Genomic DNA, 14,609 nt, shown 5'->3' on the forward strand with positions numbered 1-14,609 from the left:
CAGGAATGCAAGCAAAATGAACATACATGATCTGGTCAGGCTCATACTGTTTATTTGGTAAAGCTGCTATCTCCTTCTTCTCTCTACAGCCATTATCCTTCTCTACTCTGGATTCCCACAAACCAAAGCAATTTCTGGCAAAACCAAGTAATTTCTCCGGCAAACATCAGAACCTTTTGTGAAACAAACTAAGACAGCATTGTCTGCTCTGGAGCACAGGAGTTTCCAACCAGAAAGACTGCACAGTCTGAGTAAAACACATTCACCCATTCATCTCATAGAATATCTCAGGTGGGCTTTTTGGAGATGAAAGTCTGTGCTCAAGGTGAATTCAGGGCTTTATTGTAACCTCTTTAAATAATGAGTATTCAGGCAATAGGTCAAAACACTGCTCTTTTGGAATTTAAGTAAGTTTTTAAGAAATCAGTCACAAAACCTAGGATATAAGTATTCCCTGACCAAAAAAAAAAAAAAAGAAAAAAAAAAAAAAAGAAATGAGAAGGAAAAAAACAAAGCTTGTCAGTTAAATGTTGTACATCAGCTCATGTTCACTAGTGAAGGTTCATGAAGAAAAAATGAAACACATCTAGACAGCACAGCATATTGTCCTAGTTCTCCTTTGATTTTGCTGAGCTCTTGTGCTCTAAGATATAATTATCTATTTTTGTGGCTTCTAAATTTCACAGTGTCTATAAAGAAGACTGCACTGCAACATAGGAGAAAGGTATTTTACAACATAAACCCAAAGGTGTTTATAAATGCTCTAGAAAGTAGTAGGAGGCTATATGTAGGCAGGAAACAGTATTTGAGGATAAAAGCCTTTTGAAATAGACGAACGATTGCACAGGAGACAGAACACACAATCTGGGGCTGTTTCATCTGCCTTGTCTTTTGGGAGGAGTCTCTAGATATCATCCATAGCCTTTGCCATAGAGAGAACTAGTAGGGACACTTCAAAAATGATCCAGTGAGCTAAATAACAATGCTGTAGAGCATCAGCACTCCAACGTCTTTCATTGTTTATGAAGTGTAGACACACCCTCTGAAGCTTGTCCCACCAACACCTTATCTTTTGCTTGCAGCAAGGTAAGTGGTGCCAAGTGTGCAGGGCATTGCTTTTCACCCAAACACTGCGGTTTGACTCCAGCCACCAAACCCCACATAGTCACTGCCCCACCAGCAGGACTGGGGAGAGAATAGGAAGGGTTAGAGAGTAAGAAAAGAGAACTCTTGGGTTGAAATACAGTTTAACAGGAAAAGCTAAAGCTGCACAGAGAAGCAAAGCAAAAAGGAATTAATTCACTGCTTCCCATGGTTGGGCAGGTGTTCAGCATCTCCAGGAGAGCAGGACCCCATTCATGTGCAATGGTTACTTGGGAAGACAAGCATCATCACTCCAAATGCACTCCCTTCCTCCTTCTTCCTCCCTACTTTCTATTATGAGCATATATTCCTGTGGTCTGGAATACCCCTCTTGTCAATTGAGGCTGCCTTTCCTGGCTGTGTCTCCTCCCAGCCTCCCATGCACCAACAACTTCCTCCCCACCGTGGCTATACAAAAAGCAGAAAAGCCCTTTGCTCTGTTAGCCCTCCTCAGCAATAACAAAAACATCTCTATATTATCAGCACAAATCCAAAACAAAGCCCTGTACTAGAACACTGTGAAGAAAATTAACTCTACCCCACCTGAAACCAGCACAAGAAGAAACTTATTTGTAGCGTGCTTAAATTTCCTTGCAAGACTTGACTTTACTTGGTACCTTGTGTGACAAAAGATAACGGCTTGTAAGCTAAACCTGACACCCATATGGTAGAAAAGCCACACTATAATTTCCAACCATAATGAAATAGATGTACAACACTACTAGGCAATGTAGTACTCACCTGTTTGAATAAATCATGTCATGATTAACCTGGTTTTGAAACATTTTCCTGCAACTGGGTAACGGATTTGGAAATTATCATGGGGAGAAAACCAACAAGATGCATAGACACAAGTAACATAATCACAAAGAATTTGTTTCCTTAGAAAGATCAAAGCAAAATATGCTTATGTGTTTCCCAGAGCTTAATGGTAAAGCAGCTAATTTTTTCCTTTTAAGAAATAGTCCAAGTCCTTATGTCAGGATCTGAAGAGAGAGTTTAAAGCAACCATAAAACAAAAGTCATCTGATTAACACTGACTGCACTAACACATTTTTATTTTTAATATATATCTATATATAGACAACTCAGAAGAGAAAATAAAATGGTTGCTTGCGCTAATTCTTACAACTTTTGGATCTATGAATTTATGTCACCTTTTATTTGGCATTTTCATAAGCAAGGAATGTATACTTGTTAGAATAATATACTAATTAATGCTTGTCACTTGCAAAGCCTGGGAGGAAATAGCATCAGAATAGTTGGTCATATTTGAAGAATCCAAATTGCTGTAAATCATACCAAGAGCAAGTAAAACTCCAGAAGCTCTAAATCAGAAGGTAGAATGAGAACAAAGAAGAACTGGGTTTGCCAAATGACAAAAAAGAAAGATAAGAAGGAATAGATGAGAAGTCCTCCAGAAAATATAACTCCTTCTATGCCTTGCACAGACCAAGCTGTCTTTACTTGACTGCAACACAAGATTTATGAAGTGACAATTAAGTTTTGGCAATAATAGTTATTTCCTTACAGTACATTAAATGGAGATGTAATAATACATGGATCTCTAGCCCACACTTTCAGTTATAGGACAGAGAGAAGGAAGCACGTGCACCTGGGAAGAGATGCACTGGAAAATTCTTCCTGCCATCACAGTATAATATAAAAGTTTTGTTACACAGCTACTTAACAAAGTAGACAGTGAAAAACACTAAGACTGTTGTTAATACTTGTAAATCCGAAATTTGGGAAAGTGAATTAACACATTAGTGCACAGTGAGGGAAGCCAGAATTACAGCCACTACACCTCAAGGGTACTGAAAAAGTTGAACAACAGCAGCAACAACCAACTACTTGAATAAAGAAAAAAAATCAGATTGTTTCAAAACCTGGGGCCATTCTTTTATCATAGACATTCTCAGATAACACTGTTTTAGTCAGCAAATATGCCAGGGCTCAAGAGTCATCCAGCATACAAGAATTACAGAAACCATAGGAGAAAAACACACATATCAAAATTTGCAAAAACCTGCATATATAAAAGCTAGTTTAGCATGATGTGAATCAAAACAAAGGGGATATTGAGTATCATACATCATAGGGAGTTAAAAGTCAAAAAGGAAGCAGTGGTTCACAGACCCAGCCATAAGGACTGGCAAGCACACAGGAAAGGAAATCCTATGCCAAGTGAACCATGGTTCTACATGCAATCTAATAATTTAAAGAGGTTACTGTAAAGTAAAAGCAGATGGAAAAGTAGTTTACCACACAGTGGAGCTAACAAAAATTCTGCAGCAGAGCTAATATGTAGACCTTTGGTCACTGTTCTGTGCACATCAAGGGGCTGCCATCTCAGTTTTCAAACAGCAAGAGGATTGGAAACTGGCCCTCCTCCATTCTGCAGAAAGGCAACTTATCTGGAATATTGCATTCAATTCTAGACAGTCAAATTGGAGCAGTTCAAAAGAAACTACCACAAATAGTTTTGAGGCCCGAGGGACTGATTTATGAAGAAAGATGAAAAGAATTAAATATGCATAGCTTAGCTAAGCAGTGACTAAGGAGAGAAAAGTTAACAGAAATTTAAAGAGTGAAAGGGGAAAAAAAAGGTTATATACCATAAAAATGAAGAGAAGTTGGAGCAATAAAATGAATTTAATACAGTGCAAATTTAGGCAGAGTACCAAGACAAAAATAATATATATGGATGAGATTAACAAGTAAGATCACAAAATTCCTTGTTTGGTGTTCTGAGTGGACAGCCACACAAAAGCAACAACACAGGCATAGCAGCTCTGTGTTTCTGGACACTCAGGTCAGCTCCTTCACTCAGTTCTGAAATCCCCAAATGACCCTGCAAAGCTCCATAAAGAGAACCTCTCAGTAAAGACCCAACCCATGAGAATTTCTAGTGGGTAAAGCCACACCAGTGGCATCTGAAAGGCTTCTCTCCCTCACACTGGCAGGGTAATTATTGGGTATGTCCTAGGTAAGGCTGGCTATGGCTGGAAGAGCAAGGGTGATTGCTAGTGAGGGCTGGATCTTCATGGGCAAGTGAAAATAAAAGCAGTTTAATGGCTTTTCTGACACCAGTGTTTATAACAGTCTCTAAGGTCACCTTCCACATCCACCATCAAGAATTACACTTGTGGCCATATACAGGACAGCTGTAGGGGCATGGAAGCAGAAGTGAAGATAAGCATTATAATATTTGATTGTTAACATGTGCAGCAATGTCCTTTCTGGGTTAAATTAAAATGGGGAAATATGGTTGATAATTTGAAAAAGAGGAAGAGGAAGAAGAGGAAATTGAAAAGCTTGATCTCACTTGACCAACTGAAAAAAAGCAGTATCAAAGGATGGACTCCTAGTCTACACATATCTTCAGGCGCCTGTACTGAAGAAATAACTGGATGAACATAAACGGGTTTTAGAGATGTTGAAGAAATTGAAGTAAAAATTAAACAGAAATTATTATTCCAACTCTGACATTACTGCTCACGAGAAAGAAAAATGTCACTCCAAGACAAAATAAATCTATATATTCATTGCTGATTAAGAGGAATTAAATAATTTAGTTTGCCTTAAAAGCCTTACTTTTCACAACTATGTCTATATGATTTACACATGCCACTTCTGCAACTAACATTAGTACTGCAGCTAACATAATCAAATAATTGTGTTGAAAGTAAAGCAACTGAAAAACAAGTTGTTCAGTTCATGTGCAATCTGAATATAAAATGTCTCTCCTTTCACATAAAATGATTGTTGAGCAAGGAATATATTGTTCTAACATTTTTTAGAGCTTTCTGCAGTAAGCTATCTACAAACAAAATTACTATTCTTCTCACAAAGACAGAAAAAAGAGGAAATTTCTATATGCTTGCTTCCCTCTTTTCTCAGTCTAGATGTCAATATTTACAAAACTTTTCACAGGAGAAAGCTATGATTCCTTTTATGGGAAAGAGATCACATTTGAAAGCTATCAATTAACTCTCCAAATATGACCTTAATACATTGCTCTATTTTCTGTAGATGCCTTTACAGGGTCCCATATATATTTTATGTGTTACACTTCATAACAGGATTTGCACTGAAGGGGACCACAGCAGGAATCCACCAGCCTGAGGTGGTATGGCCCAAATCTCCTGCCTGTCTGTGTGCTCTGAATCTCCTCTAAAATGGCATATTGCATGAGAGACATTCACAGTAGCATTTACAAGAAAAGTTTTCAGGTTTTATCTCTTTTTTTCTGAGAACAAGATTGTTTTTTGTTTTAAAATCCACTATGAAATGAAAGAGAGTAAAGTACACTTCCAACATGAATGTCCATATTCTAGCTGCATAAAAAGCACAGTAATCAATGACCAAGTGCTCTTCCACTGTCTGTGGTGCCCTCCTGTCCACATTCCTTGCCAGGTCCTATCTTTACATCAAAAAGAGATCTAAAGTGGACTAAGTCAGGGCTCTCTGAATCACCTTATAGATGGGGGGAAGTTGTCAGGGACTGTTGTCTTTCAATGTACAAGAATGGCACTGGCATGAAAACCAGTTCTGGCCATGCTACTTGCATTTGTGTTTCTGCAAGGATACCACACTGACCCAGCTGTCGGCTGAAGGGATGTGCAGCAGCCAAAACTTGCAGATCTCTCTTAGTAGGTCTTATGTTGCTGTTGTTTTCACTAAAGGCATCTGCTCAAAAGCAAACAAATGGAAAGTATCTCTTGTAATAAACAAACAGCATTTTTCTTTAATTGGTGGTGTTCTTCTTTAATATATTAAAAAACTTGCATTAGGACAACTCTCTATTTGCTCCAAATCAAACTAAGCTTTTGCTGAATTAATTATTTTCATTTGTTTAAAAACAAATTAGAATTAGTTCCTTCTCAGATTTCACTTGCTTTCAAATATTCATGTTTATGCTGTTGCAATTTTGATTGAGGTGTTAATTGGATTATCTAAAAATATTTTCTGTTTGGTTTTATAACTTAAAAACGGTGCAAAAATCAGCATGATGCAGTATAATAATTTATATGAAACAAGAAAAATAAATAAATGTGATTATTTGCAGCAAGAAGCTACATCAGGATTGAAAAGTGGCTATATTGCCATAATTTCATACATGGAAATAAAGAGGTTGGGAGGGTTGTGTTGTTGGTGTGGGGTGTTTTTCTGCTCTGTTCCTGCAGCAATCTTCTCAAAAAATGTAATATCAGAGTCTGAAGCTTCACACATGCTGTGCCAATATGGTGAGAAAATGTGGTACTTTGACCTTTATAATCTTCTTTCATCTGATTTTTAGGGTGGATAGCTTTCTTAGCTGTTTGCAGAATAACTAGAAGAAAAAAGCTCTCTAAATACCAAAATCATAAGGAATTTCTTATAAGCCCTCAGTAAAGTTTTCCACAGAAAGTGCTGATTCTTCTCTTTACTGACAGATTTTTAGAGTAGCAAACAAAAAATAATTGGTGGATGACTGTGATTTCCACTAAACTACTATAAATAAAAACTATTCTTAGTTGAGTACGAAGTTGGAAATGTTATAGTCTTCAGCTGTCCAAGTTAATAATGCTCCTTTTCCTATTATTTCAAAGTGTAGTTTTCCAAAATTAATATAAACTTAATATAAAAATGCATCTTAATAAAATTAATAATTGCTATTCTATGCGGTTGGGAAAGTTTCTACTGTGAGGTAAGTTTTATTTACTGGAAACACACTAAGCAAATTATTAGACTACTACTACAAATGTGCCAAGCTAATTGGCTTATTGACAGCTCAAAATACATTTTTCTAAGTATAACTTCCTATGTCTACATACTGATATAAAAATTTATTTTTTATCTCTTTCCTTGCACTCAGTGTCATGAAAATTTGTCAATATTTAGATTAGGTAAAAAATTAGTTAAAATTTAAAAATTAATGTTGCATTTCTGTCATTGTCACATGAGCACAGGAACTGGAGAATAAAAATAGAGAAACATCTAACTAGTAAAGACATACTGGCATTCATAGGTGGTAAATAATATCCTCGTTTCCTGTTGGCCTGCACTTATCCTGTGATGACAGTGAGAGACATGGAGCTAAAAAGCATAATAGAAGCAAAAAATATTCTAGCTGTGGCTCTATTTGTATTAAGGTTAGTAAGACAAAACCCATTTGTTCTCAACCGAATAATTATAAACCTAGTTTTTTAGGTATCTTTCATGACACCTGAATTATCATATAACTATTTTTAAAAGTTTGCACTGCACATCACTGATACATCAGACATATTCAGTCTGTCAAAATGGAATACAAAATATCGTGTATTGCATTAGCATTCTCTTATACATTTTTACAGTATAAGCTTCTCAGACAAATACCTTTCATCAAAATCTCTTTACTCCCCCAGACTTGCTTTATGTGCTTTCACAGGACCTTAAAACTCCCAAGCAGTGGTTCATTTCACAAAGCCACTCCTCCTGCTCCCTCGGGATTTCCAGGGCAGATGACTCCTGACTCTGCCTCCCAGTTTCATTTCCAGCAGGCAGGATCACTCAGCCATGCTAAGCATCTCATTTCAGTAACAATCTTAACCTCATGCCACAGGTCACAGTGTTATAAGCATGTACAAGGAAAAGGAATTTTTCCCTGCAGCCATGGTGTACTTAGCTCTGTTATTGCAGAAATAAACCATGACACAAGAGTTAGAAGATGCTATCATGAATTATCAACGTAGATAAATGGGATAGGGGTTGAATAAGGACTGTCACAGACATCCTGCTTCTGTTTACAGCCCTCATTTCCACCACCTGCATATTTTTACTATTTTGTCTCTTGAGCTTCTCACTGGAGGCAGAAGACATGCCCAAAAGGATGTGAGAATTCTCTGTGACACCAGAATATACAATAAATAAATTATTACCACCTCCTGCCTAACCCTGGAATAGAAGAAATCCTGCTCTTGGGAAGGAGAAAACACTTCAAAAATTTTCTAGCTCTCTTAAGTCACCAAGAATCCAGTGTGACAGAACACACCTATGTGTCACTGTTACTTGGGTCATCACACATCCATGCTGCCACAGAGGTAAAGGGTTCCCTATGTCACAGACTGACTACAGGTCTCCAATTTTTCTTTTCAGGCTCCTCTTCTCTTGTTTGGTCTAAACAGTAACTCACTCTACCAAGGCACAGATCAAAGTTCCACAGGCTGTCTCACAGTAAGAAAGCTGATATGAAGGTATCACATGTTTCACCCCCAGTATTATTTCTTCATCTATGGGAGAATCAAGTTCAAGTCTCCATCCTCTGAAAACTGAAACTAATATATCATATCACATCTTTCCCCCACCCTGTCCAAGCTCCATAAGGTTCAGGTAGAGCTACCACTTCATAGACAATCCTTGCCATGTAATCAGGTCCTGAAGGTAATAAGGAATAGATATTGAAGAAACTTATTATGTTAATTTTCTATCTGCTTTCAAATCCGGAATTAAATTTATCGATAAACATCTAATTAGTATTTCCATCCCAGATCACTGTAGGTACTGGTCTGTCACATAGCACAATTCAGTGGGTTTTAATTCACACAAAGGATTTAAAGGAATTTGAAACAGATAAACCAGAAAGAAGTAGAAGGTGATGTTCAGATTTTATGATCCTAATATTTGGATACATTTACTTGGCTTGGACTTCCACCAGGCATGACTGTAACTCCTTCTAGCAAGGTTTTTATTCTGTTTGCACTCATGCACCTCTACAGCATTTGCAGTGGAAAGCAGACTCTGGAGTAATAAATTTAAGCCTCCTTGCTAAAGTACTGTTTTTCTTAGCTCCCTTTGCAGATCCCTCAGAGGCAGTCCAGAGCAAAGGTAGAAAACCACTGCCATAACATGTAAATGATGATATTTATATAATAACTAGATTTAAAAGGGACAGAAGACAGCAGCAAGGTGCTGTCTAATTTGCAAAATTACATTCATTTGTACAACCTGTCACACAAATCATCAAGATAAAATGGTATCCTGCAGCTGGCAGATAATATGTGATACTCTCCTACAAACCACTGTTCTCTTTTCTAAATATTCACACTCACAGATTGCCAAGGATAAGCTACCAGCACAGACAGGGACAGCTCTGAGCAGCAGCAATACTTGGCTGCAAAAGGAGATGGGCATGAGTAGTGACAACACGAGCTGCTCCAGCAGGCAGACGCTCATTCAGCTTAGTGTTAAATGCTGCAGGTGCCAGCTAAAGACAACATGATGGCTGCAGCAGGCACACTTCCAGAGCATTACTGGGATGAAAGACCTCACTGGGCATGGCCCCAGAAAATCTGGTTTGACCACACAGCTCCCCCTGCTCAGAGCAGGAGGGAGTATCCAGAGAATGGCAACAGAGCTGGAGAAGGGTCAGGAGCACAAGTGTTACAAGAGGATCAGCTGAGGGAGCTGGGGGTGACTAACTTGGAGAAAAGGATACCCGGGGAACACCTTATCACTCTCTGCAATTGTGTTAAATGAGTCTCCTCTCCCAGGTAACAAGAGATGGGACAAGAACAAATGCCTCAAGTTGTGCCAGAGGAGATTTAGATCGGCTATTAGGAAAAAAATACTTCACTGAAAGTGTGGCCAACACTAGAACAGTCTGCCCAGGGAATTGGTCAAATTGCAATCCATGGAACTGTTCAAAAAACATGTAGATATGGTGCTTGGGGCTGTGGTTTTGTAGTGGATATGGCAGTGCTAGCATAATGGCTGGACTCCACGACCTTAGAGGTCTTTTCCAACATTAATGATTTTATGAGTCTACAGTGGACTGAAGAGCTTTCCAAGCTGGAGCTTTCCAGACAGAAAATGCTTATAACTAGATGGTGATTTATATGGTGAAGTATACCTGCTTTTCACAGCCTTCTAATGGGAGCAATGCCATGAAAAAATGAAAGAATATTAATAAAATTGTACTAACATCATTGGAGAATAGCTATAGCCCTTCTCAGCTCAGATCCCCACACCCAACTTCTGCAAAGATTTAAAAAAACCAAGAGGCAAACATATGCAAAAGCCAGGTACATAGCACTGTAGTTCATAAAACACTGGCTTTTAAGTGTCATTGATTTGTGCCTTTTAGATATTTCCTCTCTACCCAAAGTAGTCCCAGAGACAGTGCTCTGCCACCGTGCTTCCTCTGGATCAGTGTCTTTTCTCTGTGACACAGAAATCACTGGTGAAATAGTTAAAAGCAAAGTGGGGTGTGAAGAGTCACGTTCCAAGCACTGTGAGTGAGATTCAGCTGTTCTCAGCACATCTCAGAGCACTGCTGGTGCTGCAACTGCGCACGCAGCCCTGGCCCATCTTTGGTCCCAGCTGTCTGCCAAACACAAATATCTGCAGCATATTGGCATGTGAAGTCAGATAATAATGCTCAGGGGAGCATTGCAGAGGAAGTGCTTCTCCTTCACTAATTACAGGTGGAAATGGAAGCACTTCTGCCAATTCTGAGAAGCACGGGCAGTGAAAAAAACTCCTGTCAGGCTCCAGCCAGCAGCGGTTGTCTTCTAAAGGACACAATTTGGAAAGAAAAGAGCTATGTAGTAAACCACCCCAATTTACCGAGAATTCACTAATCAAAACTCCAAATCTGAAAAACAGGAAACAAATATTATTGACAAAATTGATGCTGTACATTCACCTTTCCCTCTGCTGTGTTTTAGTCCTTCATCTCTGCAATCAATGCAATGAACGTCCCAATTAGTCATCATTTGCTTCCTTTTAACAGAAGAACCTCAGGGTCATCCTCATATCTTTCCTGTAGTTTCACTGAAGAGTTACTTATTTAATATGCTATTGACTTTCAGATGCCTATCTAGATTTGCAACAACTTCACTGTAAGAGTAATTTTAAAGTGAATAAAAACTAAACAATACTTTTTGGACATCTTCAAGATATTTACATTGTAAATTCCTCATTTGCATTTATCAAATCTCAGTACAAGCTCAAAGATTTATTCCTAGAATGCACCTCTAAAACTGTGCAGTAAAACTAATCTCTGCTTCTCTGCATGAACAGGGAACTGTAGCTCCCACTAGTATTAAAGGCAGTCCATACACCAGTCCCATTGAATGCAGACAAGAGGAAACCTATATAAATCATTTTTACTCGAATTACTAAAATACTTCCAGGGCACCTTAATTTCATATTAAGACAGCAAAGAAGCACACTACTTATTTATTAACTATAACACAGTGTTTTAAAATAGTTCCAAAGTGTCCTTGGTACACTTAAGTCATCAAAGACCATGATCTAGAGAGAAAAACCTTTTGCAGCAGTCTGCTATTTGACATGTAAAAACTGTGCCATAATCACTAAAGTCTGAAGTTTTCTAAGTCCTTCAGTAAAAAAATATCTATGGCTATTGAACTACTGCTGGCTGTTCAAAACAAGTATTGAAAGAATAATTCATTTCTCTGGTGTAAACACAGCAATATCCACTCAGACCCTGGATGCTTTCAAAGGCAAATCCTGTAAGACTGAAAAATGTGCAGCTAGAAAGACAAGCAACCTTGAAAAAGAAAAAAAAGCTGTTAGGAACTTCCTCTGCAATGAACCAAATGCATTTAGCATAGATCCCAATTTCAGGATATCTTTAAGGAGGCAAGCTTGCATGATTCAAGGTTAAAAGTTCATTGCTATTTTTTTAAGTCTGTCACACCAAATAGCTAAATATTCTGACAAGGAGGGGATACAAGCATTTGATCTACAGTAGAGGATGAGCTGGGCTGGCAATTATAAAGCTATTCTCACTTGTATATCCTTGCCAAGTGTGAGAGCCATGTTCCAAGGTTGTCCTTAAAAGCGTCCTTAACATAATGCTGTCAATGACGTTTCTTCTTTTCGGACATTACATTCTTTGGTGATTAATTTAAACAAAAGTTTTAAAAGCTGATCATTATGAAGTTCAGAATGAGAGCATTATTACACACACAATGAAGTTATCTCTGAACAGAGGAGAGAAAGAAACACTGGGCTCTGCCTGTATATCCACATGCAAAGTAACAACTCCCTTTCCCCACTACTGTGTTGACATCATGCAGCATCTGCATTCGACTTTTTGCATATGTAATGAAAAGACACACCTCAGAAAATAAAGACAGTTTTAAAAGCAAAATAACCATTTTGTTACTTACAGCATTTGATAAAATGGTAATGAGACATTCTTTCATCTCAGGCTGTAGTCTCGCTACAGGTTTCAGCATTCTCTTCTGCTACAACTGTCATGCCCAGAAAATGCATTATTTAAAGCCCTTCCTCAGGTATCCAGTGCACCTCAGAATACATTATTCAGCGCAGTTTCTGTTCCAGGATCTTGCAGAGGCTTCCAAGTCACCCTCACCCGGCTGCTGGAGTTACGATAAACCTCAGTGCGTCTTGAACCATGACTGCTGCACGTGCTATTGTAGCACAATTGATTGACAGCGCTCCTAATCCCACATCCCCAGGAATAGAAGATTTAATTGGTGTGCACTTGCAGCCACATTCTTCCAGCACTGAGGTGTGCTGCTGCACTGCGGCTTTCACAGTCCTGCCAGTTAATGGCTTTTCAATAGCTTTCAAATGGCAGCAAACTAAGCTTGATGAGTGGGCTCGAATGAAATAGCAGAACAGGGGATCTTAAATTTTATTTGTGCATGTTGTTCGTGTGCCAAATGCGACCAGATTTTTAGCTAGTACTAAACCGGGATTATTTTTAGTTGCCACCAGTTGCTGTGTGAATAGGAAATTGATATAGGTTTCCAAGAATAACCATCTTTTAGCATCACAGATCATTTTTCAGTATATTATAAGGTAAAAAATCAGGATAAAGCTTACAGCCATCTTCAGAGTCTCATGGTTTATGCATAGAATTATTCACATTGAGCTAAAAGCATGCTTGTGTGTACATTTCTTGATATGTTCCTGTTCTATCCTTTCTTTGTATTGCAATGCATCTTTTTCACAGACAGAATATTTGTGTCAGGAGACAAAAACTGCAAGCTCTGCATGGTTTGTATCATGATTATGCGCATGTTATCTAATGACATTTAAATCACTGATTGTAAGAGAAAAAGCCTAAGAAAATGCATCACTAGGAGCAAGTCCATACAATTATTTATCACACTGTAGAATAACAAGTCAATGTACACTGACGCATTACCCGGTTTCAGATTAAGGACACACAAAAGGCAGACCTGCACTGTATTTTAAACACCCAGGCTGCAGCATCCTCTGAGAACAATTTCTGCATTACTTTGCCAGGAACAGTTATCCATGAATTTGGCTACCTCTTCTGTGAGAAACCTACAGCTGAACTGCAGTAAAATATTTTTATAGTATCAAAAAATAATTTAAGAAAATTGTACTTATTGAAGACCTCCATTTGCTTACCATGCATCATGCTTGCCACAGCCAACACTTCACTGAGTGAGAGCTCTTGTAAAGGAAAACTGATAGCCCAACCATATTTAAATCTTTTATTCATCTGAAAGGGTTCTCACCTACTATTTTGTCAACATAACATCCTAACAGCTACAAAGTGTTAAAAGGACTACAAAGGAAAAAGGGTCTTACTAATTAGTGAGGATCACTAATTCAGATTCTATTAACTATTCTGCAAAGTTCCCACAAGAGCAGAAAGATATATATTCACAGGCTTCCAGTGATCCATTAGCAAAACCCTTAGGTGAAATCTCTCAGCTCCCAATAGCCACACATTTCACATATGGTTTAAAGTTAAATATGCATGGCAATTATTTTATTTATAGACAAATCTTTATATCAGAACTAATTATTTAGGTATTTTGGTTTTCTTCCTGAAAACATCAGTTTTCCACAAGAAAATGAAAAAAAAATCAAGAAATAATCAGGGGGACATAGGGATAAATTATATAAAACAGAATACAGTAATTACATTACCATGGAAACTTTTTTTGCTCTAAAGCTCACAAGTCCAAAGTAATTAAATCTATTCAGACTGCCTTTCACACCTACACAACACTAGGCCAGTTTGAGCCATATGGCTTATAAAATAAACATATAGAGTGTTTTAAGAGGCAATGTTAGTCATAGTTCATGAGCAAGTGTCAAGTAATCTGACAAAAAGGCCTTTGAGCAATACTTTTTGGTAGAGACATTCCTGACAGGTTCATCTCTGGTGGCACTGTCAGGCAAACAGGCTGCCGTGTCTAATAACATCACACTTCACCATCCCACACTGGTTAAAGCCAGGAGCACCTTGGTAAACAATGGTGAGTGAAAGAAATGGACAAAGGATGCTTTTCAGCAGACAGACATGAAAGGAAGAAAAACTACCCGATTTTGGCTTGAACAGAATGTGAAGAAAAAGTATTTGGATCTGTCTCATTTTAGATTGCAATGTATGTGATTATGTATTGAATTGCCATAGTAAAAATTTAGGATGGTGGAACATGGTAGAATTTATGTCACAGGCT

The 14,609-nt window shown here is 38.0% G+C and overlaps 1 protein-coding gene across 1 annotated transcript in view; it reads right to left on the reverse strand.

The window, feature by feature from the left end:
• MYO16 (myosin XVI) overlaps positions 1-12,442 on the reverse strand; it is a 278,025-nt gene extending 265,583 nt beyond the window's left edge. Inside the window, exon 1 of the mRNA XM_059465978.1 lies at positions 12,309-12,442. Within this exon, the coding sequence (XP_059321961.1) occupies positions 12,309-12,336 (28 nt within the window). The 5' untranslated portion in view covers positions 12,337-12,442. The remainder of the gene's footprint in view (positions 1-12,308) is intronic.
• Positions 12,443-14,609: the final 2,167 nt, after the last annotated feature.

The sequence above is a fragment of the Ammospiza nelsoni genome, chromosome 2 (assembly GCF_027579445.1).
Source record: "Ammospiza nelsoni isolate bAmmNel1 chromosome 2, bAmmNel1.pri, whole genome shotgun sequence".
NCBI classification, from domain to species: domain Eukaryota; kingdom Metazoa; phylum Chordata; class Aves; order Passeriformes; family Passerellidae; genus Ammospiza; species Ammospiza nelsoni.